Genomic DNA, 22,827 nt, shown 5'->3' with positions numbered 1-22,827 from the left:
ATGTATGGATCTGGAGAGTATCATGCTGAGTGAAATCAGCATGAAATCAGACTCCAAATGATCTCTCTCATGTGGGCTACAAAGAAACCTCGTGGGGGAATATCAAATGCCAGTAGCAATAGAAACGGAGAGCAGAACTGGTCTTCACTGGTCTTCAGTAGGAAGCTTGGCACTGGGGTAGGGGTGAGTGTGAATTAGGGAAGGGAACACTAGGACAACAGGGGAGGGGAAAGTGTCTGCCACAGAGGCAGCCTGGAGGGTGGGAGGGAAACTAGGGACACTGGTGAAGGGATTGATGTTGCAACAAGACATGCCTGAAATCCAATCATAAATATCTTTATAACTGTGTAAATCAAGGGGGGGAAGAACAATGACTAGAGGATCTAAACTATTAAAAAATATTACTGGATATGTAAGTAATTTGAAATTAGTTTCCAGACCGGAGAGATATACTGGGGATAAGGTACTTGCTTTAAATACAGCCGGCCCCAGTTTGATCTCCTACACCACAAGTGCCCCCAAGCATCCCTGGGAGCATTTAAATCCAGGGAATGAAATGTAAGAATTCAGGGCTGGAAAGAAGGTCAGGGCTAAGTCACTGGCACAATCCCCAGCACCACTCTGAGCACAAAAATCCAAAACAAAGGAAATGTATCAAAATTCAATAAATAACATTTTAAACTTTAGATATATGTGAACATATAAGTAGTTAATTAGTATTAACCAAAATTAATTAACAAAAGCGGCAAGTAAAAGATAATCTCAGTTAATAGTACTGAAACAATTGGATTAAAAATAACACACACACACACACACACAATTAATCTCTAGGAGCTAGAGCAATAATACAGCAGGGAGGGCACTTGTCTGGCTGGGGTTTAATCCCAATGCTCCACTGGGACCCTGAGCACCACCAGGAGTGATCCCTGAGCCAGGAGTAAGCCTGAGAACTGCCCATCAGAAATAAAATAAACAAACAAAATCACTTATAAAAATCGAAGGCCCAGAGATGGTTCCCTAAGCTAGAACACATACTTAGAATGTAGAAGGCCCAGATTTGAGTCCCTGCATTGCTTGGTCCCCCAAGAACTACTAAAGTGACCTTGAGCACAGAGCCAGGTGTGGTCCCTGAACACTACCAGGTGTGTTAAACACTAAGGAGAAAAAAATTAATGGAATGTATCATGGACCTCAGAGTAGAACTGACACTGTAAAAATTCTAGAAAAAACACAGGAAATTGTAATTAATTCTGGGTGGAGCAGCTCTCTGAAACAGAATGCAGAAAGCACAGTGCTCATAGGGAGAAACACAACATATGAAGCTGAATGAAGTTTAAAACTTGCTCTGTCTGTAAGACATTCAATGTATTCCTGACCCTTAATTTTGTCTGGCTTGGGAGTCACGCCCAAAGGTACTCAGAGTTTACTCCTGCCTCTGCGTTCAGGGATCACTCCTGGCGTGCTCCGGGGAACCAAATGGGGTGTTGGGGATAGAATCTGAGTTGGCTGCGTCCAAAGCTAATGTCCTCCTCACTGTATGAGTACTCCGGCCCCTGACTTGAGTCCCTTCTGCAGGTCTCCCCAGGAGTTAAACAATCCTAATGACTCCTCAGCCAAATCCCGGGATTCAGTACCTGCTCGCTGCCCCTCCAGGTTACACCTGATCCCTTGCTGGGCATGTATGACAAACAATGCCCATTCTCTGATGTACTCAGGGCATTGTGACCCGGGCACTATTCATTCCTCAGCACCGACCCCGTCTCAGGCTACCAGCTGGAGACAGGCCAGGGGGAACTGCTCTAGGCATTGTGTGGGCACTTGTGCCACTGTGATCACTGGGCCACAACCTGCAGTGCTCAGGGGCTTCTAAATCCTCACCACCCTGGGAAGGGAGCGAGGGCACTAAGAAGTCTTTAGGGAAAGGAGGTTTATATAGTACACCACAGTACAGTAGGCATGGTGTTTGCCTTGCACGCGGATGGACCAGGTTCAATCGCTGGCACCATGTATAATCCCAAGCCTACCAGGAATGAGCCCCAAGTGCAGAGCCAGGAGTAAGCCCTGAGCACCACCACATGCGACCCTTGGAACAAAAAGAAAGAAAAGCAGCTGTGGCCAGGCTTACAAAAACAAAATGATCTGCCCTGTTCTGCAAGCAGGTGGGAGGCTGGTATAGGGAGGAAAAAAGGAAGAAATCACAGGCAGAGGTGGGGCTGAGGCAGCAGGCTCCAGGGAGTCTCGGGAAGACCTCTGAGAGCTTCAAGCAGTTTTGCTGGGTCACACCTGGTGATGCTCAGCACTTATTCCTGGCTCTGTGCTCAGGGACCACTCCTGGTGGTGCTCAGGGGAACCACATATGGGTGTGGGAAATCAAACCAGACTCAGCCTTACGCAAGCCAAGCGCCTATCCTTACCCCTCGCACCTCTCCAGCCCAGCTTCAAGCTTTTTTATTTTATTTTATTTGCTTTTTGGGTCACACCGGCTCGGCACTCAGGAATCACTCCTGGAGGTGCTCAGGGGACCATATGGGATGTTGGGAATCGAACCTGGGTTAGCCGCGCGCAAGGCAAATGCCCTACCCGCTGTACTATCAATTCAGCCCAGCTTCAAGCTTTTGAACCTTATCTTCAGGATAATGGGGACTCATTAAAGCTTTTCAATAAATGATAAGGGATTTCACCTTTGTGGTCTTTCTTCTGCCAAACCCATAACCCAAATCTAATCATGAGAATATCTCACATAAATTTGTGAGATATTTCACAAAATATCTAACCAAGGCCGGAGAGCTAATGCAACAGAGCTAATGCAGCATCTGCCTTGCACGTGGAAAAAAAAAAGTTGTGGGCTGGAACAATAGCACAGCGGGTAGGGCACTTGTCTTGCACGCGGCCGACCCGGGTTCAGTTCCCAGCATCCCATATGGTCCCCTGAGCACCGCCATGGGTAATTCCTGAGTGCAGAGCCAGAAGTAACCCCTGTGCATTGCCGGGTATGACCCAAAAAGCAAAAAAAAAAAAAAAAAAAGTTGTATCTAGTCAAGATTAATAACACCATGGAATATTGAAATATTCAACATTGAAGATATATGTATAACATACATGGTAAATTAACTATCACTTAGCAAGAAAACAATACAACACTATTAAATACCACATGGGTAAATCTTGAAACCAAAAGCCAAAGATAAGATAGTCCAGGAGTAAGATGCTTGCCCTGCATGCAGTCATTCCCAGATCAAATGTCCAGGACTACAAGCACCGTCTGGGTTCATTCCTGCCAGGAACAGCCACCGAGCACTGCAGGTTGTGGCTCCCAAATCAAACATGCACAAAATAAATCCTGAAACCATGCTGAGTGGAAGAAGCTGCCACATAAGACACAGAATTGAATTTATGCAAATAGTTGCATAAAATTCTCTATAAGGATTATAAGCTATTAAGAGACAGGAAGTGGATTAGTGGTGCCAGGTAGGGACTGGGGAGAAATGAGGGAAAGAGCGACTATGGGGGGGGGGGGGGGGGACATGTTAGGGTAGACAAAACGTTCCAAAAGTAGATCGCGATGGCCAGAATGGGGAAAGCACTTGCCATGCACTCAGCCAACCTGGGTTAGATCCTTGGCACCCCATACGGTCCCCAGAGCCTGCCAAAAGTAAACCCGAAGCACTAATGGGTATGGCCCCAAAACAAAAACAGTAGATCATAGTATGTAGTATTTTGGTTGTACAACCTATGACTATAGTAAAAAATAAGACAAACAAACAAAACCATTAAATTCTACCCTTTATACCAGTGGATTATCTTTCCATCGAGCTGTTTTGTCATGTTTTTGTTTTTGGGGCACGCCCTGTAGTGCTCAGGGCTTTCCTGGCTCTGAGCTCAAGGATCACTCCTGGTGATGCTCAGGAACCACATGCGGTGCCAGGCAGTGAACTGTGGTTGGCTGCTTACAAAACACCTGAACCAGTCCCCAAGGCTCATTTCAGGTATCTGTGACCAACGTCCTACTGAAAGGTGCTCCCAACTGGGTAACTCGGTGAACTCTGTTCTACTTTTATATATATTCAGTATATCACAAAGTATATCAAGTTTAGGGGCTAGAGAGATAGTACAGCAGGTAGGATACTTGCCTCGCAAACAGCTGACCTGGGTACAATTCCAGAAACCCCATATGGTTTTCTGAGCCCTGCCAGGAGTGATCCCTGAGCTCAGAGCCAGGATCAAGCCCTAAGCACTGTGAGCATGGGTCTCCCCACCCCCCCAATATATATATATATATATATATATATATATACACATATATATGTAAAGTTAGTAACATGAAAATTTATAACATGCATTCATTTGGGGAGTGGGCGATGGGTCACCTACAGTGCTCAGGGTTTCCTCCTGTTTTCAGGGCTCCTGGCAGAGACGGGGAACCAAACGTAGTGCCAGATATCAAACCTTGGTCACCCACATGCAAGGTAACCACCCTACCTGCTGCACCACCTCTCCAACCCACACCCTGCAAAATTTTAAGGCAAGGGGCACAAAATAAGGTCGTGGCCACCGAGAACATGAGTCACTGTTGCTCTGAAGAGCACCAGGCATTTGGATCAGGTGCTAGTTTTCAATTGAGGCTATAACAAAAGATCATCAACTTGGTGACTCAACACAGTTTTTATTATCTTAGTTTTAGAGGTCAGAAGTCCAAAAGGGCTTACTGTGGAGTTTCAGGGCAGTTCGCATTCTGGACTTTCCCAAGCCACCTCTTTCCTGAACACATGGTTCTGTCTCCCAGCCCAGCAGCTGGCACCATAGCACTCCCCAGGGCACTGTGACTACACTGTCACCCTCAATCACCTAGGGAATCCCCAGAAACCCTTTCACATCTGCAAAGTCCCCTTTGCCGTGCAGGGTAATAACTAACAGGCTCTGAGGCTGAGATCTGGGCATCAGTGCTGGCCCTGTTAGCAGCTTCTCAGTGCTCGACATTTCTGAAGCCAGGGTGCAGCCATGCAACAGTGCCCCCTCACGCTGTAAGAAGCAGGGCTGTTGTGGTGCCAGGAACTGGACCCAAGACCTCGAATGTGCCCGTGCAATGTACTCAACCTCTGAGTCACATCCCTGGTCTCTTGGCGTTCCCTTTCTCAGTGACACATAAAGGCAACTTAGCACCAAAGGCATTTTGCCATCAATAACACAGTCATAGGGGCCGAAGTGATAGTACTACAGGTAGGGCGTTTGCCGTGTCAACCCAAGAACCCCCGGCATTCCATATGGTCCCGAGAGCACTGCCAGGAGTAACCCCTGAGCACTATCGGGTGTGACCCAAAAACCAAAGCAAAACAAACAAAAAAAACCCAACTCATGGGCCAGAGAGATAGTACAGCGCGTAGGGCGTTTGCCTTGCACACGCCGCGGCCAACCTGAGTTCCAATCCCTGGCATCCCATATTGTCCCCCAAGCATTGCCAGGAGTAATTCCTGAGTGCAGAGCCAGTAGCAATCCCTGGAGAAAAAAAAAACCAGTCCTACTAGAACCACCTAAGTTTGGAAGTCTCACGACACCTCACCTGAGAGTCCCCACCCGCCACAGTCCTGCTTTTCCTAGCTCCTAGCTTGACTCTTGACTATTTCTAGAGGCCCTTGCCTGCCCCAGTGAATGCTCAGCTGCTGGCCTCTCCCCCCCAGGGAAAACTCCAGTCACACCAACCAGGCCAGTGGCTCAGTCACACCAACCAGGCCACTGGAAACAGCTGGGGGATTTTAAAAGCTCCAAGTGAGAAACAAGGGGCCAGAGCAATAGTGCCCCTGCTTACACACAGCTGACGTGGGTTCCAGTCCCAGCATCCCGTATGGTCCCCTCCTTACACCAACAGGTGTGATCTCTGGGTTCACAGTCAGGACTAAGCCCCGAGCTCAGGCAGTTCTAGGCCCCAAACAACTAGAAATTAAATAAAATGAAAGCTCAAGTCAGGCTCCCACTTGGCAATTCACAATTTTGGAGGAGTGATTTCACAGCTTCCGAAGAGATTATTGTGGTCAAGACAGAAATCAGTGTAACTTGATTTGAGTGAAGAATCTCGAATTCAAAGGCAGAAGGGGTGGGAGGTCGAAGTCCTGGGGTCCTAATGTAGGAAGAGAGCGGTCTCCTCCCCGACCATGTGGGCCCAGCTAAGTTCCAGCTGTTGCCACGGCTCTTGGGGGTCCATCTAGGCTGCAGGGCCTCAGCAAAGGCCTGGGAAGGCAGTCGTTGGCCACGATTCCACAAGAGTGCACAGAACGCTGAGGGCCTCTCTGCAAACTGTGATGGTTGGCCCATGGGGCCTAAGGGGCCTTTAACGGCCAACACTGACTGTGCACTTCACCTGGAGCTAGTGCGGAACCAGGAAGTCCCGGACTCTACTCGGCCTTCTGGACCTGAAATCTACACTCGGAGAGCTGTCCTCTAGCAGCCAAGTCCAAAAGCCCAGTTAAAACAAAATCAACCTCGGTGTGCTCTTCAAGCCCATGCTTTCCCTCAAACACACATCTTGCTTGCCTGTGTTTCCTGACTCGCCTGTCTCACTCTGGAGAAGCCCGTAGTTAACTGTCTTGCTCCACCCCCTTACCCCCCCCAAAAAAATTCAGCCTCAGGGGATGCTGGATGGTGGACAGGATTTGGAGATGTTGAAGGAAGTCCAGGTGGGGAGGCCACAAGACCCCAACAGGCCCTGGCTGATCCAGGAGTGAGAAGCAAAGGGGAAGCGTCCAAGGGACTAAAAACTCAAGGACCACGGCGAAGGGCCAGAGAGATAATCAAAGCACATGCTCTGCTTTGGGGAGGTTCCATCCCTGGCATCACTTAGATGCCGAGACTGGAAGCAGCCCCCATCACCATCCCAGAGCTCTCCCCCAAAATTAAATGGACCACCGTGAGTCCAAAGGGGCTGTGATGAAGGTCCCTGGCTTCCGGCCATCACCACAGCCAAGGCCCTAATACACAACTAAAGGCTTTTATTGGGAAAGGGAAACGCAAAAGTGGCCTCCAATGTCTGCATGGCACAGTCCAGGAAAGAAGTGGCCGCTAGCGGGCTCAGGTGTAGAGGTCAAAGTCAATACGTTTGGAGTTGTAAAACTGTCCACCAGGAGGGTCGAGCTTCCGGCAATAAACACCGTCTGGAAAGTAGCCTTCATTCACCCAGGTCTGTGGGGAGAGAGGACAGAGCTAGGAGACCCCTGATTGCGGAAAGTGGGGGGGGGGGGGGGGGGGCGCGGAAGAAGCAGAGAACGGGACTTACCTGCATCTGGGTGCTGGTGAAGGGCCCGTACAGCTCAGCATCCCCCGTGTTCTCCCATTTATACTCCCACATCACGTCGGGGAGACCATCGCCGGAAGACTCTGCTTCTGAAATAAGAGTTGCGACCACCGGTCTCAGGTGCCCTGCCCCCGCCCACAGCTGCACCCATCTGCTGCCCTTCTGGCTTACCTCCTCTTGGGACTGGGGTGGGCGTCTCCAGCTCCCCCTCTGTCACTTCCTCAGCAAACATATCCAGAGAGGGAGGAGGGGTGGGGTCAGGGGTTCCCTGGGTTCGACTCCCCAAACCCTTCAGCCGCATGGCCAGCCGTTCCCTTGTCTCCTGATACACGCCAAGGTTGCCCCGGGCCACCATTTGGTCCGCCAACCCAGAAAGTCGGTCCAGGCGTTGCGGGGAGCTGGGCCGCGCTGGCCCCTTGCCACCCTGTTTACATCCTCCCCGGGCCCCCAGCCGTCTCAGTGCTCCGGCCACTGTCTCTCTCGGCAACAGCAGCTCCAGGAGACCCTCCAACAGGGCCTGGGCGCTCAGTGGGGTCTGGCCCGAGTTCTCCTCGTCCTCAGAGTCTTCTGATGGGGGCTTCTGATCCGGGGGCCGCTCCTTGATCTTCACCTGGAATGTGGAAACGGGTTAATTTCCCACACGTGGACCACAGCCCCCACACCACAGCCGGGCGCCAACAGCCCACCCCAAGCCACACCCAGTCGATGTTGTCCAGCCAGCTATCTCGGATCTGAGCATCCCGGTTCAGGAAGTAGTTGCCATCGGCATCAAAGTGTCCCTCCTCCATCTCCTCCTGCAGGTTGAAGGGTGTGATCCGCACCCCTCCCTCACTGGGCAGTGTGGCTGCTTCCTGACCTGCATCGAAGACACCCGAGCCTCATATCACTCGAGCAGAAGGCACAGCCCGGCCCCTGCAGGAACCCCCAACAGCCACCGTCTGTGCCAACAGTGAGGGACCTACTCACCTTCCACATCCTCTGAGGCCAGGATGTCATATTTGCTGGACCCCTCTTCATCATCGTCCTCCTCATCACTGTCCAAAGAGTGTTTGCCTTTGAAGCGGCTCCCAGGGCCCCCGACAGGAGCCATGGTGTCTACCAGCTGTGAACAGGAACCAGCAAACTGAGATGTGGTTACCAGACAATCCCCCACCCCCTCCCCAATTTCTAGATCTGGACGCAAACAGAAAATCTTTCAAGTGCACTTGTCAAAGACCTTGGCAAAGCTAATCCTGAGACCCCCTCCCTCCTTGGCCATCCCAGCCCTCAATTCTCTCACCCCTCTGGCTTCTATCTTTCCACTTGTCCCTTTAATCCTGCAAGGCCCCCTCACCTTCTTCTTGGGCACACTGATCTCATCCTCGTCCTCATCTCCCACGCCTTGGAAAGTCACTTTCCTCTTTGGCATGACTGGATAAAGGCCTTCCCGACTGGGCCAAGGGAAATGGAGTCGATTTAGGGAATTGCAAACTGGGGGATGACACTCATGCTCGGCGAGAGAAGAGAAGGCACAACGAAATTTTCCCCTGTTCGTGCAGGATCCGGCGTGGGAGGGAAGAGGCTCAGAATCGGGGCGGAGAGGACGAAAGGGAGGAAAGGAAGAGGGGGCGGGGGAGAGAGTGGGCGGCCAAGGAGGGCCCCTGGGTTCGGCATCCGAAGGTGAGCTCGCGGACGACCTCCCCCGGGTCCCTCCGCGCTCAGTGTTCCTTCACGTGGCGACCCTCAACGCGGGGACACCCGCTCCTTCACGCCAAACTACCTCAAAGCCCGCAAGGCCCGGGTGGACTCGACCTGGCACCCAGGTCGCCCGCTTCACTCCCGCCGCACTCCCGGCCCCGCGGGGAGGCCCGCACCCCAACTGGTTCGGGGCATGTGTACACATCGGAGAGGTGACCGAGCCACAAAGACCCGAGAAGTGCCCCTGGCGCGTGCTCACCTGGGGGTCCAGGGGAGGCGGGGAAGCAAAGATGCTTTCGGCAGAGGCACATCCGGGGCACCGGGCCGCCTGCACCCGGAAGAGGATTGTGGCGGGCGCCCGGAAGGCCGGAAGTGGCTTCACTGGGGCTGGAGGCCCGGTACGAAGAGCGGGCGGAAGTAGGGACGGGTGGCGCAGCCCACCCCCCCCCGCAGTGACGTCACCGCGCGGGGAGACAACGGCTGCCAGAGGGATGTTCGAGCGCCTCCGCCCCGGTCAGTCGAGGGATGGCAGAAAGTGGTTTCCGTTCCCTCGTACTGCAGGAGAGTGGGCGAGCGTGGGGCGTTTGTACCTCCAGCCCCCACGATGTCAGTTCGAGCCGAGCTCGCGGATTCCTGCCCTGGTTTCCCGTTGCAGGCTTGAGTCGCCGTTGCCCCCTGGGCCTCGGCCTGTGCGCCCCGCCATCTATCTCAGTAGAAACCCTTCCTCGCACCCAGCGTCTGCCTACTGGCCGCAGAGAGTGGCTCGGGGATGGCCACCGGGGGCTCCGACCGCCCTTCGGGCCGCTGCCCGAACCCAGCTGCCTTTAGGACCCAGGGGAGGTGACTTACCCCGGGCCTATCCCCAGGGCAAGTTCCTGATTCCTGAGGTAGAAGAGCCACCGCCAGGGAGTGGCACCTGGGCCTAGTACCCAGGCCCGAAGCCCCTTGTGCCCTGACCCCAGGTAGGCCTAGGGAAAGGCAGCAGCGTCCACTCTGCCGCCGCACGGAGAAGAGGCGGCCCCCAGGCTGTGATCTGGCCCACTGGGCCTGGCAGAAGCTGGGAGCGGGAGAGTGGGGCTCGGGGCTCTGGGCACCGGACACCCGGCCGAGGACACGCGGGCCTGGATCCCGCCGGCCCGCGGCGGGCAGCACCGGAGCCCCGACTGCCAGGCCCTTCTCCTGCCCGCAGGCGCCCTCCGAGCCCCGACCGCCATGAAACTGCACCGCAAGCCCGTGCTGGGGTTCTTCCGCGGGTACCGAGCGCAAGCGCCCGACCAGGAGGGCATCCTGCTCAAGAAGGGCGCCCGCAACACCAGCTACCAGCGCCGCTGGTTCATCCTGCGGGGGAACCTCCTCTTCTATCTGGAGCACCGGGCTGACCGCACACCCCTGGGCCTCATCCTGTTGGAGAACTGCCAGGTGGCGCCCCGCCTGGGGGCCACCGAACCCTACGCCTTCACCATCGTCACCCCCGGGGGGGACGGCACCGAGGGCGGGCGGGCCTACAAACTGGCTGCAGAGAGCCAGCAGGAGCTGGGGGCCTGGCTGGGGGCGCTGGCCAGGGTGAGCTGGAGGCGGCTCGCCGTGCTCTTACCCCCACTCGAGGCCCAGTACCGGGAGCTGTGCCAGGCGGCTGGCCACGAGCCCGGCTCACCCCCAGAGCACCAGGACTTCCTCGCCACCCTCAATCCGCCCTCTAGCTTCCGGGAATTGCACGAGCGCTTTGGGAAGGAGATCCGGGTCCTCCAGACGGTCCGTGGGGGGCTCCACGAGGCTAATGACCTTGGAGGCGGCCACTCCGCAGGAGCTCAGCTGAGAGATGACTGAGAGATGGACCCAAGGCCAAGAGGGTCCTTCCTGCCAAGAGCAGCGGACTGCTTCCTTAGAGGCCCAGAACGTGGCTTCATCCCTGCTTCCCTCCCCAGTCATTATCCTAACCCGCTCATCAAATAACAAGGCCGGAGACATGCCCAGGTATAACAGCAGGTTTTTTTCCGGTTCTGGTTCTGGTTCCTCAAAGCGCCGCATGGGGTGGGAGCAGAGACAGAAGAGAATGTAAACATTGGGTTCCACCCCTATAGCTCAAGGGACGACCCCTGGCCCAGAGAGGGGCTGGAGGAGGGCTGCTAGGGACAGGTGAAAGGTGGGGTTGCTGGTGAGACAAAGCAGAAGCCTGAGAATACAGAGGAAGGTGCGCGGATAGGAAGAGCGAGGTTGGTGTGTAGGGAAGAGGGGGACAGTCCTTGTTCCAGTGCATGTCCCCTTAAATAAACTAGGTAAGAACACTGTGGAAGGAGAACCAGAGGACAGAAGTTAGAGCCCCCCACCCCCGCCCCGCCCTGGGGCCAAGCAGGTCCTCTGTACATAATTACAACACAGAGATGGCCCGAAGCAGAGTGAGGAGAACCTGGCTCCCAGCCAGGAGGGAGGCAGACAGGCAGGACTGAAGAGAAAAAGGAACCCAGCAACGTCTGCTTCACGGGGAAGGGGGCGACTGGAGTGTGAGAATCTGAAAAACGCTGACTGCCAGGGCCACATCACCACTACGGTGACAGAAGGCCAACCAGGACAGTACCTGGGCAGGGACCCCATGGGAACTGGGACAGGAGCGAGACTCCTGCTGTTGTTCCCACTGCCCCGTGCACTCCGACTGTCCTGGCTGGCGAGGAGATGGAAGTCAAGCCGCTTTCTTCAGAAAGGGACAGCCTGCTGAGGGGGCTGGGGACAGCACCCTGGCCAGGCCTGCTCCTTGGCCGAGGGAAAGGAGGAGGGCCATGCAGTCCAGCCCCAGCGCAGGTCAGAAGTAAGCATCCTGGCGGGTCTCAGATGCTGAGGCCCTGTCCCCGCCCTCTGTGGGTGCTGGGGGCCCGTCTGCCTTCCGACGCAGTGACAGCTTCCTGCCTTGGGCCTTTTTCTCCTGCTTCTGCCGCTCCTTCTCCAGCTTTTGCTGTTCCTTCTCCTGCTCTTTTTCCCACTTCTGCCGCTCCTTCTCCTGTTTCTCCCGCTCCTTCTCCTGTTTCTGCCGCTCCTTCTCCCGTTCTTTTTCCTGTTTCTGCCGCTCCTTCTCCAGCTTCCGCATTTCCTTGCTGGAGCCCAGAGGGGTGCTGTTGCCAGTAGGTGAAGGAAGGGATGGACGCAGTCCCTCTGCAGTGACCACAGGCCCTGGGGCAGGCCCAGCACTGGCCCTTCGGGCAGGAGGGGGTGGAGAGGGCGCCCCCCCAGCTGCTCGGGAGCCTCGACTCTTGAGGCCTGGGAGGCTGAGGAGGCTGGAGGAGGGGCCCAGGGGTGGCTGCTGCCGCCGGCGCTCCTCATGGATGGCCCGAGAGCCGTGCAGTCGCCTTGATGGCCGATACTGTAGCTCTCCCCGGGTTTCCCGCCACTTCTTGAGCTGGGCTGCATTCTCTCGCTCAATCAGTGCTTCTGTTACTGGAAGGTTGGTCACCTAGTGAGAGAAGAAATGGCGCTATCTGGCATGTGAAACAATGGGCTGAGGCAGATGTAAGGTGTGCTAAGGCTACGACATACCTCGTGCACCAGGAAGTCTTCCTGCATACACTGCTGGGGGAGATTGCGCAACTGCTCCATGGTCTCGTACATGCCTTGGCAGGAGCGCAGCTTATCCACGGAGCCCAGCGTGTGCCGCAGCAGTACCAGGGCAACCCGGAAGATGATCTTCACGCCTGCAGGGCCAGAGAAAAGAAGCCTTGAGAAATCAGGCCTGGGATCTCAGCCTGTTCCATTCCGAAGGGATGCAGCAGCCCCACCCAGCTACTAACGCCTTAAGAAGAGAAAAGAGTGACAGAGAGACAGCTTAAAGGGCTGAGTGCATCTGGTCTGGGGCACACCTAGCAGGCTCGAGGGACCGTACAGAATGTCAGGGATGGAACCCCAGGTCAGATGCATGCGAGGCAAGTGTCCTCCCCACTGAACTATTGCTCCAGCCCCAGGAGCCCCAGGTTTAATCCCCAGGACTGCACTGTCCCCCAAGCACTGGCTGGGAATGACTCCTGAGCAGGGCCAGGCATAGTCCCTGAGCACTGCTGGCTGTGGTCCCCAAAACAATAGTATTTTTTGTTGTTGTTTTTTTAAGGAAAGAAATGAGGAGGCCAGGAAGATAGCTCCAAGGGTTGAAGCATATGCTTGGTATGCATGAAGCCCTGAGTTTAACCCCAGGTACCACCCCCATTCTAGGTGGTCCCCAGTACTGTTGAATCCCAGCAGCATTATATCCCCAGGCCCAAGTATTGACCCATTTGGCCTGAACAGTTGGGAAGCACTACTTGGGAGACCAAAAGCACAAAATAAATATCTAAGAAAGGAGGGCTGGAGCGATAGCACAGCGGGTAGGGCGTTTGCCTTGCACGCGGCCAACCTGGGTTCGATTCCCAGCATCCCATATGGTCCCCTGAGCACCGCCAGGAGTGATTCCTGAGTGCAGAGCCAGGAGTAACCCCTGTGCATCGCCAGGTGTGACCCCAAAAGTAAAAAAAAAAAGTTTTTCTTAGTGAAGGAAGGAGGAGTTTCAGGTCCCTGGGGGTTAGAGAAGGTGCTTGAGTGGGGACAGCTAAAGCCAAGGTCTTTGTTTCTCAAGCCCACAGGCTTCCAGTGAAACCCATCAAATACTTGCTGTAAGTAGGCCGCCCTCTGCAGCCTTCATAGAAACCCCCATGCCCCCCCAGCCTGAATGGCTACAGAAGTACCTTCACAGAAGAACATGTCCCAGACGCGCAGCACTGAGGCCCAAGGCAGGGTGCGGGCGAAGATGCACATGAACCACTCTGTCATGTAGAGCACGGGGTCGATCCGCTGGCGCCGCAGATGCCGATGTGCCAGGGGGGAGGCCCGGCGCAGCAGTGCAAAAAAGATTTCTCCATCCAACTGAATGGCCTCCTGGAGATGGGACAAGCCGTGAGGCAAGACCTGCTGTGGCCCTGGGAGGGGATCCTCGCCTCAGTGCGGAAGGCCCAAAGGCCAGGGAACGAAGGGGGCACAGCACAAGGTGACAATGAGCTCCCCACACACTTGGGGAAAAGTCACAGCCCCAGGTACACCCTGCCCACAGTTACTCACCAGCCCTGCACTGTAGTAACCAGGGAGGTACTTGTCACAGATCTGCACCAGGCACCAAAAGGCTTGCTGAGAAGGACAAGAAGAGAGAGGTGTGGCCTGAGAAATGGGAGAAGAGAGCTTCCCCATCACCACGGGGGGCCACGCTCCCCCCCAGGCCCTCCCCAGCTAAGCCCGGTCTATGCTGACCTCCGCGGGCATGTGCATGAGCAGCACTGCGGCCACGGGGGCCTGGGCCTGGCAGTAGCCCTCGTCAGGTCGGTAGATGGTGTAGGCCTTCAGGATTCGGTACAGGTCCTGCTGCCTGTGGCGTGGGAGAGACCATGAGGGCAGTCACAGGAGTGGGAGACCACTGCCGCCCGCTAACCCTCCCACACTAAAGCCCTGACTTCAGAGCTTCGCTGCCACCTCCTCTACACACTCTTCTAGCCTGCCTTTCCAGTTTAAGACAAACTCAGACCATAAAGCATCCCAGGTTCCAGCCCTCCGCCCTCGCCTACACAGCCCGTATGTTCCCAGCACAGGCTGTGCTCCATCCATCCTTCATCTGCCACCGGCCCTTCCGCTCCCACGGCACCGGCCCTCCTGAGCACTGAATGCTCTTCTTCCAGGCAGGACCTGCTGTCTCACAGGACTTCATCCCTTCACCCAGGCATGTCCCTCGGTGACGGTGTGGGAAGCCAGCTGTTCCTCAGACAGTTCTTGTCTCTACACACAAAATTAAATCTCTACCCTAACCCAGAGCCGATTGCTTGAGGATGCTCTGTCGAAATAAGGGAATCCTATTCACTGACCCATCAAAAAAAAAAAAACAGCACAAAACTAAATTTAAAAAGATAATATAGTGGGTAGGACATTTGTTTTACATGTGACCAACCTGGGTTCAATCCCCAGCATCACATGTCCCGAGCCTCACCAGGAATGATTCCTGAGAGAAGTAAGCCCTGAGCGCAGCCAGTGTGCAAAGCATCCCCCTCCAAAAAAAAAAAAAGCCACCCATTACTCAAGATTATCCTGAGCAGACTCAGGAGTAGTTGAGTGCAACACTCCCCAGTATCACCATGTCTACCGGCTTCCTGGTTCCACTGGAGTCTGCTGAACCTCTTTCTACCTCCACGGCTACATCACAGCTCAGTCCTTCTCTTACCAGAAAATGATACCCCTGACCTGCAAGTTCAGTTACCCACAACTGTGGTCCAAAAATACACAGGAAGATGTTTTGAGAGACCATACTCACATAACTTTTATTACTGCTATTACTACAATTTTATTATTGCTTATTGTTGTTGATCTCTTACTAGAGATCTGTATAGCTAATGGAAAAGCACAGTATATCTAGGGTTTGGGACTATCCACTGGGGTTCTTGGGACATACGCTTCACATATAATGGGAAACAAATGACTTCCTGGATCATCTCCCTACCACTGCTTTCAATAGTTATTTCCTAGAATTTAAGTATGATCTTGTTTTGTGCTTATCTACTTACAACTCCATTATTATCGACATTTTTTCACCTTTCACCAGCATACTGACATAACAACAAAGTCTCCAATGGAGATGTTACTGGGCACGCTCGAGCAAATCGATGATCAACGGGAGGGCCTTTATATTACTTAATACACAGTAAAAGAAGTATCAACTCCCAAGACATTTACCTTCCTGCCTGCTTCTATGTCCTGCCTTTTCCACTGTAACTGCGGGTGAGTTGTCTGTGATCCTGCCCAAACACAATCTTTCACTCTGCCACTGGATCCCATTCCATCTCCCCTCCACAGACCATCACTCCGGCAACTTGTAACTTGTCCATCTTGACTGCATCATCATTTCCCTATTAGATTGTTCTCTCTGGTAACCACATTTGTTATTGCCTTTAGCTTAATATGCTCTTTTATATATACTGGGGGGAGTGCACACTTGGCAGTGTTCACAGTTGCTCCTGGCAGTGCTCAGGGAACATGTGGTGCCGGCCACTGAATCTGGGCATCTAGCAGGCAAAACATGCACCCAAGACACTGAGCTATCTTTCTGGCACTTCAACAGCATTTGGCGGGGGATAAGGGGGGGTGGGGGGTGGCCACACCTGGCAATACTCAGGAGTTACTCCTGGCTCTGCACTCAGGAATGACCCCTGGCAGTGCTTGGGAACCATATGGGATGTTGGCAAGTGGCTGCATGCAAAGCAAGTGCCCCACCCACTGTTCTATCACTCCACCCACCCCACCCGTCCCCATACCCCACACCCCTTCAAAAGGCTTTAACCCACTGCTTTACATCAAGGTCTCCGACCTCTGGAAGCCAATTTGCAGACCTGCCTTTATTTGACCCATCATTGCATTTCTTGTGGCTAGATCACTGAAACCTCTCTGTATTTTTCTTCCAGGAGTCAAACTTTCACGGTTTTTTTCCACCACTCCTGTTTTTCCTCCCTGTCTCTATTTCTGTTTTTTTCTCATCTTGAAATCTTCAAGTGACTGGGAACTTTTTCTTGTTTTGGGGGGGCCACACCCACCAGTGTTCAGGGCTTACTCCTGGCTCTGTGCTGAAATACCATAAGCCCCCTAAGGGCAGGTTTTGTTTTTGCAGTGCCAGGGACTGAACCCAGAACCTAACACAAGCAAGGAAGTGGCCTACCGCTGAGCTATGTCCCAGGCCAGGAGTTTTATGTTTTGTCTGATGCTGTCATCTGTGATTAAAACAGCACCTGGCAGACGCTGTGTTCTCAATAAATCTTTGCTGAAAGGATGAAACTACTGACAAAAAATGTCCATCAGAGATCAGCTTACAGACTAGGGAGTGGCACGTACGCAGCTTGAGGAAAGTGTGGCATACCAAGTAAAAGCCAAGTACTGATCCAAGAAAAAAGTTGTTAGCGCTTAGAAAATGGCCCGCCTGGATCATGGAGTGGAGCGGAGGGGGACAGCACTGACCTTGATGACGAGCGCGAGCCGCAGTGCACACAGACAGCATCTGCCACTACTCAAAAACTTTCTATTTCCAATGACTCACAGGTGTAAAAAGAAATTGAAAACCACTAAGTTAAGGACCCCAAATCACATTTCCAAATTCAGCTGTGCCAACTAGCCCATACAACACAGATTACACCATCCGTAGTTAGGAACATTCTGGTCAGCTCCCACCGATCTTGCAAAACCCAAGTTAGGGCTAGAGATGCAGCTCCGAGTAGGGAGAGGACACTTGCCTTTACTACTCTGAGGCCCTATATTTAATCCCTGGCTTCACCAGAAGAAAAAAAAATGCTCAAATGCATTTCATGGTTTTTTTCCGTAGCAGTCCTCAGGATGTAGTCCTGACTGTGCTCAGAGATCACTCATGGCAGGGCTTATGGGATGGGATGCCAGGAAGAAAACCTGGGTCAGCCGTGTACAAGGCAAGTGCCGTACCTGCTGTACCATCTCTCTAGTCCCTCAAATTAATTTTGCTGTGCCTGATAAACTTCTCTTCCCAACTCCCTACCACACTTGCACCCCCAATCCTAGTCAGACTCTCTCCAAGAACACTTTCTCCAATACAGCTTGACTTTCTCTCCATCAAGAAGCCCTCTTCCAGAAGTTCTCAAGGGCAGGGCCGGTTTCCTACCCAGCCCGGAGCCTTCAACAAACTTGCCCAGGTGGTCACGCCGCCTTACCCGTGTCCCCCTCGGGCTGCGAACATTTCATGGAACGGAAACTGGCGGTGCAAGTCCTTCTCAATCACATCGAGCCACTTGGGATCCCCAGGAGCTCGTTCCAGTTCCTACAGGGGGGCAGTGGGAAAATCTCAGGATCTGGCAAACTGACAACATCCATCACCGTGTCCCAGTCCCCAGATCATGGAGCTTCACACACCTCAAACTTGCCGGGATTCTGCTCCAGGAGTTCTTTGCTATTGGACAGGTACTGCCAGGCTTTGGCTCTGAGGGAGGAGGGGACACCCTTCCGACAGCGTAACTTCACCTAGGGCAGAGCAGCAGAGCTTCAAGGGGCTAGTCACCAAGCTTTCCCTCAGTGGGACACCCCTCCCACATTTCACAGGCATGACTAAACTGGACCCCCAACCTTCTGTCTTTAGAGCCATTTCTCCCCACAGACCCAAGTACCACCCACCTCCAACATGGTCCAGAGAGCAGAGAATGTCAAGCTCCTGGGCTTTCCCGGAGCACATGGGCCCACCCTGTGCCCCCAGCCCCCATCTACTGCCCTGTCCACCACTCAGCTTCTCAAACCTTCTGAAAACGTCGCGACAGCCACTTATCCCAGTTACTGAACATCTCCAGCCATTTGAGTTCCCGCTGCCGAGCCACGTCCACGGGAATGGAACTCTCTCTGCAGAATGGGAGCAGCATGGAAAGAATCAGTAGCAGTAATATAAAACCTGGACTGCCGGGAAAACGAAGGCAAGTTACCCTCCCAGGTTCAAATGAAAGGGTTGACACAGAGCATCTTTTGAGCTACTCAGGATGTCCGGCTACTGAATCATTCACAATCCACACTGAGAGCAAATCTTCATTTAGAAGAACTATTTCAAAGGATTGAGTTCTCATGTTGGAGAGTATCCAAATTCCACTCGAAACAGACAAGTTTGGGACACATATGGAATATTCAAGAGCCATACATTGTTTTTTTTTTCCCTTTTTGAATCACACCTGGAGACGTTCAGGGGTTACTCCTGGCTTTGCACTCAGGAACTACTCCTGGCGGTGCTTGGGGTACGGGTACCATATGGGGTACCGGGGAGAGAACCAGGGCCAGCTGTTTGCAAGGCAAACACCCTACCCCGTATTATAGTTCTAACTCCCTAAAAGCCGCACTTTGTCTTAGGCCTGCATCCAAGTACTAACTTTACCACTTAACTACTGTGTGACCTTGGGCTAGTCACTTAACTGCTCTAAGCCTCAATTTCCTCATTAATAGATGAAGAGAAAAATATCTACCTGACTTGACTGAACAGTTACTTGAGACAACTCATGGCAGGGCCTCCGTAGTATTAACTGATGTCCATAAAATGCAGAATTGACTTTTTCACTTAGAAAAAAATGGAGACTCCTATCAGATCCTAGAGATCCCTTCAGTCATTTCTCTTCCTTCCTGAAATCATCCCCAATGGGCGCAGGAAACTCTCTCAACAAGCTGTTTGACCACTGTTTGTCAAGACTCTCCATCAATATCAAGAGAGTTACTTGCAGGACCTAGTTCCAGGTGAAGGAAATGGTTAAGTGCTCGGATGTCCAGGTCGACCTGAACTCAAATCTCACTTCCATCCCTAAAGTCCTTGAAGAGTTAGCAAGTGATAACCCAAGTTTCTCATCTGTAGAAAGGGATGCCACCTGTCACAATGTTCTTAGAAGACAATTGAGACTCTCACTGTATACACAGGGTTCTTAAATGGAACATGCACATTCCATATCAATTTTTCCCTAAGGGAACTTTAAACAGAGGGCCACCTTGGTTCATCTTCATCATAAATCACTTCCAATCTCCTTTAAGGGCTAGGGAGTGCACAGTATCTTTCCTGCCTGCAGAAAGGTCACACACAAACAAAATATGTAGCATATGCTGTGGAATATAACTGCAAGATGGTGTGAAAAATACAAATACAAAGATGCACAGCAGAGACAACTAATTAGATGAGCAGTGGTGACTATCAGAGAAGGCTTCCTGGAGGAGGGGACAGATATGACTCATGAAGGAAAAGAAGAAGGGCATTCCTGACAGGTGGGGCAGACTGGGAATGAAGCAGGCAAGACAAAGTACCCAGTGAGGAGAAGAGGAAGAGAAAATCAGAGGCACGGGCGAGTCAGATAGTAAGAAGCCAGTGTGCAGGCTAAAGGTGCTCAGAGTTTATCCTGTGGGCAATAAGGAAATTCTTAAAGCTTTTTAGGGAACAAGTACCGTAGCTAATCTTGTTTCAAAAGAGATTTCTCCAGCATGGCAGGAATTTTAGAGGGACAAAATTACAAAGCCGAGAGAAATGGCACCTTATGTGGTGACTGTCACCTAATTGATCACAGATCCAATTCAACTCAGATTCCACACAACAGCATGGCATGGGGGGGCCATTGGTCACCAAGAGCCATATTACTGAGTTGGGGCAATTCACTCAATTGTTCTAATCCTATTTGTTCATCTCTAAGTTAGGTACACAACATATCACTCAAGCATGGAAAGCACCAGGGTCAAACTTCAGGTGCCTTCCTGACAGTACTGAGAATGCTGGTGTGCAAGCAAAGATCTGGGTTTATTTGCTGGATACCCTGCAGAGAACTGCCGGCCGCAGGGCTTCCCCAACCCCATCACAAAAGCCAAGATTAAGTCCTACTTATTCTTTTTGGTTTTGTTTTATGGGGGACCACACTTGGGTTATGCTCAGGGGTTATTCCAGGGGGTGCTCAGGGGACCATATGGGATGCTGGGATCGAACCCAGGTCAGCTGCATGTAAGCAAGTGCCTTACCTGCTATCCTATCTCTCCAGCCCCCCAATCCTGCTTATCCTTTATAGTTCAGAGCAGGTTCAGCTGAATTCCTGGACGAGGCAAAAGCTGGACACTCACAAAACCCTGCAAGGGTCAGGTCCTACACCTATGAGCCTACGCATATTACCCTGAAATCAATACTTTGAATTACTTCTCCCTCCAAGTGTCTGAGGACTTTTAACCACTTTATCCTAACACCAACTTCAAGGCCTGCTATCTGCGTGCTCAAGTGATGCAGGAGCTGAGGAGTGCTTAAAGGGGTGAAGGAACAACGGGCAGGACCTGGAGAGAGGGAAGGAAGAAGTCAGAGGCGATCACTCCCCCACCTCAGGAGTGACTCAGGCCCCTGGAGGGAACTAGGAAAGAGTAAGTAGTACTGGGGACATGAGGAAATGGGGAAGAGGCCTCCTGCACCCTCTGTTCTGCAGTGAAGATACTCGACTGCCCTTCTGATTTACATAAGGACCTTGCCTCAGAGTCTTCCCTCCATCATCCCACTGGGCCCAGGGTTACTGGGGGGAGGGGAAGGGCGGGGGAGGAAGAGTCTGCATCCCTCCCAGACTCTTTCCCCCAAGAACCCTGGCAACCAGTCCCTCCAGCATATCTGGCTCATTGCTAGAGTTTCATCTCAAGGCGCTGAGATCACGTCATACTTGACCCGGGAGGAAACTGAGGCACTGAAGTGGGGAAGGCACTAGCTCAAGGGCACAGAGCACACCAGACGCAGGGCTTGGGCGCAAACCCACACATCCTGAATCCTGGTCTCAGAGTAAAAAGCCACAGAAACCTCAGGATGCTCTAAGTCTGATGGGGGTCACCAAGGATACCTCTCCCACTCCCCCCCACCCCCATCCTCAGAGTCCTGGACACCCCCATTCTGGGCAACGCCCTTCCCAAACTGCTTCCCTGAAGCAGCCCCACTGTGTGCCCAATACTCACAGGCTGCCTGAATACTGGCTGCCCCCAAGGAAGCCATACTTGTCGGTCTTGCGCAAAGCCAGCCCGTTTATCTCTGAGTCCGAGCCCATGGAGCTCACATCATCGGCCAAGGACTCCAAGGTCCCCGACATGAGGCTCACTGAGTCCAAGTAGCTCAGGGTGTCCGGGGCCTGCCCCCGAGGCCCAGAGATGCCAGGCCCCAGGCTGGACGTGGAGCCCAGGTCCTGGGCGTGATCGGCGGGCTCCGGGGCTGGGGTCACCATCACAACAGCTACTGGCGGCTCACACGTCCCTGCGGGGCCTGCGCCTGCCCCCGTGGGGTCCGCAGGAGCCTGTCCTGCTGATGCTGATGTTGCGGATGCAGTTCCATGTCCACTAGTCACCTGTCCTGCTGTCACCGGTGCCACCCGTGCAGTCGCTCCTGAGGCCACTGTGGTTCCCGGCTTGGGAGCGAGCGGGGGTTTGGACGTCAGGGGCCCAGGAGCCGTTCGAGAAGGGGTCCTGGTGGGGGTTCCGGCCGGGGTGTCTGGTCCAGGAGCAGATGAGGTCCTGGGCTCCATCGTCTTCGGAGAGTCCGCCCCTGGGGCCGGAGTCATCGCCCTCTCCGCTCCCGCCACTGCCGCAGGCACCCGGGGCTCCGGACCGGGGCCGATCTGCGCCGTCGGGGCTTCAGGGGAAGCCTCCGGGGTCGGCAGCCCCTCGGCGCCAGCAGCGCCCGTCGGCGCCGCGGCCGGGGCTGGGGCCGAGGTCTGGGCCGGCACCGGGACGCAGGCGGGCCGCGCCTCCCCGGGGGCCACCAGGTTGACCGGGACCGAAGTGGCCGTGGTCACTGGCGGGCCCGGAGCCACCAAGACGACGGGCCCGGCCCGGGAGCCGCGGGGCGGTGGCGAGGGGGCCGCGGCAGCCGCGGGTGAGCCATGACGGCGCGGCGGGGCCACCAGGGGCGCCGGGCCCGTCTCCATGGCCGTGGGCCGCCCCTCACATCCCCCCCAGCTGGGGCGGCCGCAGAAAGCGCCGCCCCTCCGGCCGCGCCGCGCCGCCCGCCGAGGAAGGGGAGAGGGCGAAGGGCGCGGCCCCGGCGCACGCCGGGGGCGGGGGCGGCGCGCGGGCGGCGGCGGGCGCGCGGAGGCGGGGCAGGGGTCCCCGGGCGCCGGGCGCCGGGGTCTCACTGGCGCCCTCTCACCTCTCTCGCCGCCGCCCCCTCCCACCCGCTTCGGACGAGCAGCCGACCTTGCGCCTGCGCACACGCCTCGGGGCCGGCGGAGCGCCCAGCGTTTCGGGGCTTCACGCCTGCGCGCGGGCCATCCCATCGCGCTCCTTTTTTTCTCCCGCCTCGTCAGAGACCTTGGACGAATAACAGGAGAGAGGGAACCGGCCTTCAGCCAATCGTT

The 22,827-nt window shown here is 54.1% G+C and overlaps 2 protein-coding genes across 2 annotated transcripts; both read right to left on the bottom strand.

Annotated features, from left to right (window-relative positions):
- Positions 1 to 6,958: 6,958 nt before the first annotated feature.
- Positions 6,959 to 9,304, bottom strand: CD2BP2 (CD2 cytoplasmic tail binding protein 2). Its single transcript, XM_056137745.1, has 7 exons — positions 9,219 to 9,304; positions 8,616 to 8,808; positions 8,249 to 8,384; positions 7,981 to 8,138; positions 7,454 to 7,892; positions 7,265 to 7,371; positions 6,959 to 7,170 (listed from the first exon to the last, which is right to left on the bottom strand). The coding sequence occupies exons 2-7, from the start codon at positions 8,688 to 8,690 to the stop codon at positions 7,060 to 7,062; spliced, it is 1,026 nt and encodes a 341-aa protein (XP_055993720.1). The 5' UTR covers positions 8,691 to 8,808; positions 9,219 to 9,304; the 3' UTR covers positions 6,959 to 7,059.
- Positions 9,305 to 10,957: 1,653 nt separating this feature from the next.
- On the bottom strand, positions 10,958 to 22,702 carry TBC1D10B (TBC1 domain family member 10B). Its single transcript, XM_056137731.1, has 9 exons — positions 21,437 to 22,702; positions 18,250 to 18,349; positions 17,873 to 17,980; positions 17,674 to 17,780; positions 14,216 to 14,330; positions 14,030 to 14,095; positions 13,660 to 13,849; positions 12,485 to 12,639; positions 10,958 to 12,401 (listed from the first exon to the last, which is right to left on the bottom strand). Exons 1-9 carry the CDS (start codon positions 22,396 to 22,398, stop codon positions 11,757 to 11,759), a joined length of 2,448 nt encoding a protein of 815 aa, XP_055993706.1. The 5' UTR covers positions 22,399 to 22,702; the 3' UTR covers positions 10,958 to 11,756.
- Positions 22,703 to 22,827: the final 125 nt, after the last annotated feature.

This window comes from Sorex fumeus, unplaced genomic scaffold (genome assembly GCF_029834395.1).
Source record: "Sorex fumeus unplaced genomic scaffold, SorFum_2.1 ptg000126l, whole genome shotgun sequence".
Classification (NCBI taxonomy): domain Eukaryota; kingdom Metazoa; phylum Chordata; class Mammalia; order Eulipotyphla; family Soricidae; genus Sorex; species Sorex fumeus.
This window is presented reverse-complemented; position numbering and strand designations above follow the sequence as displayed.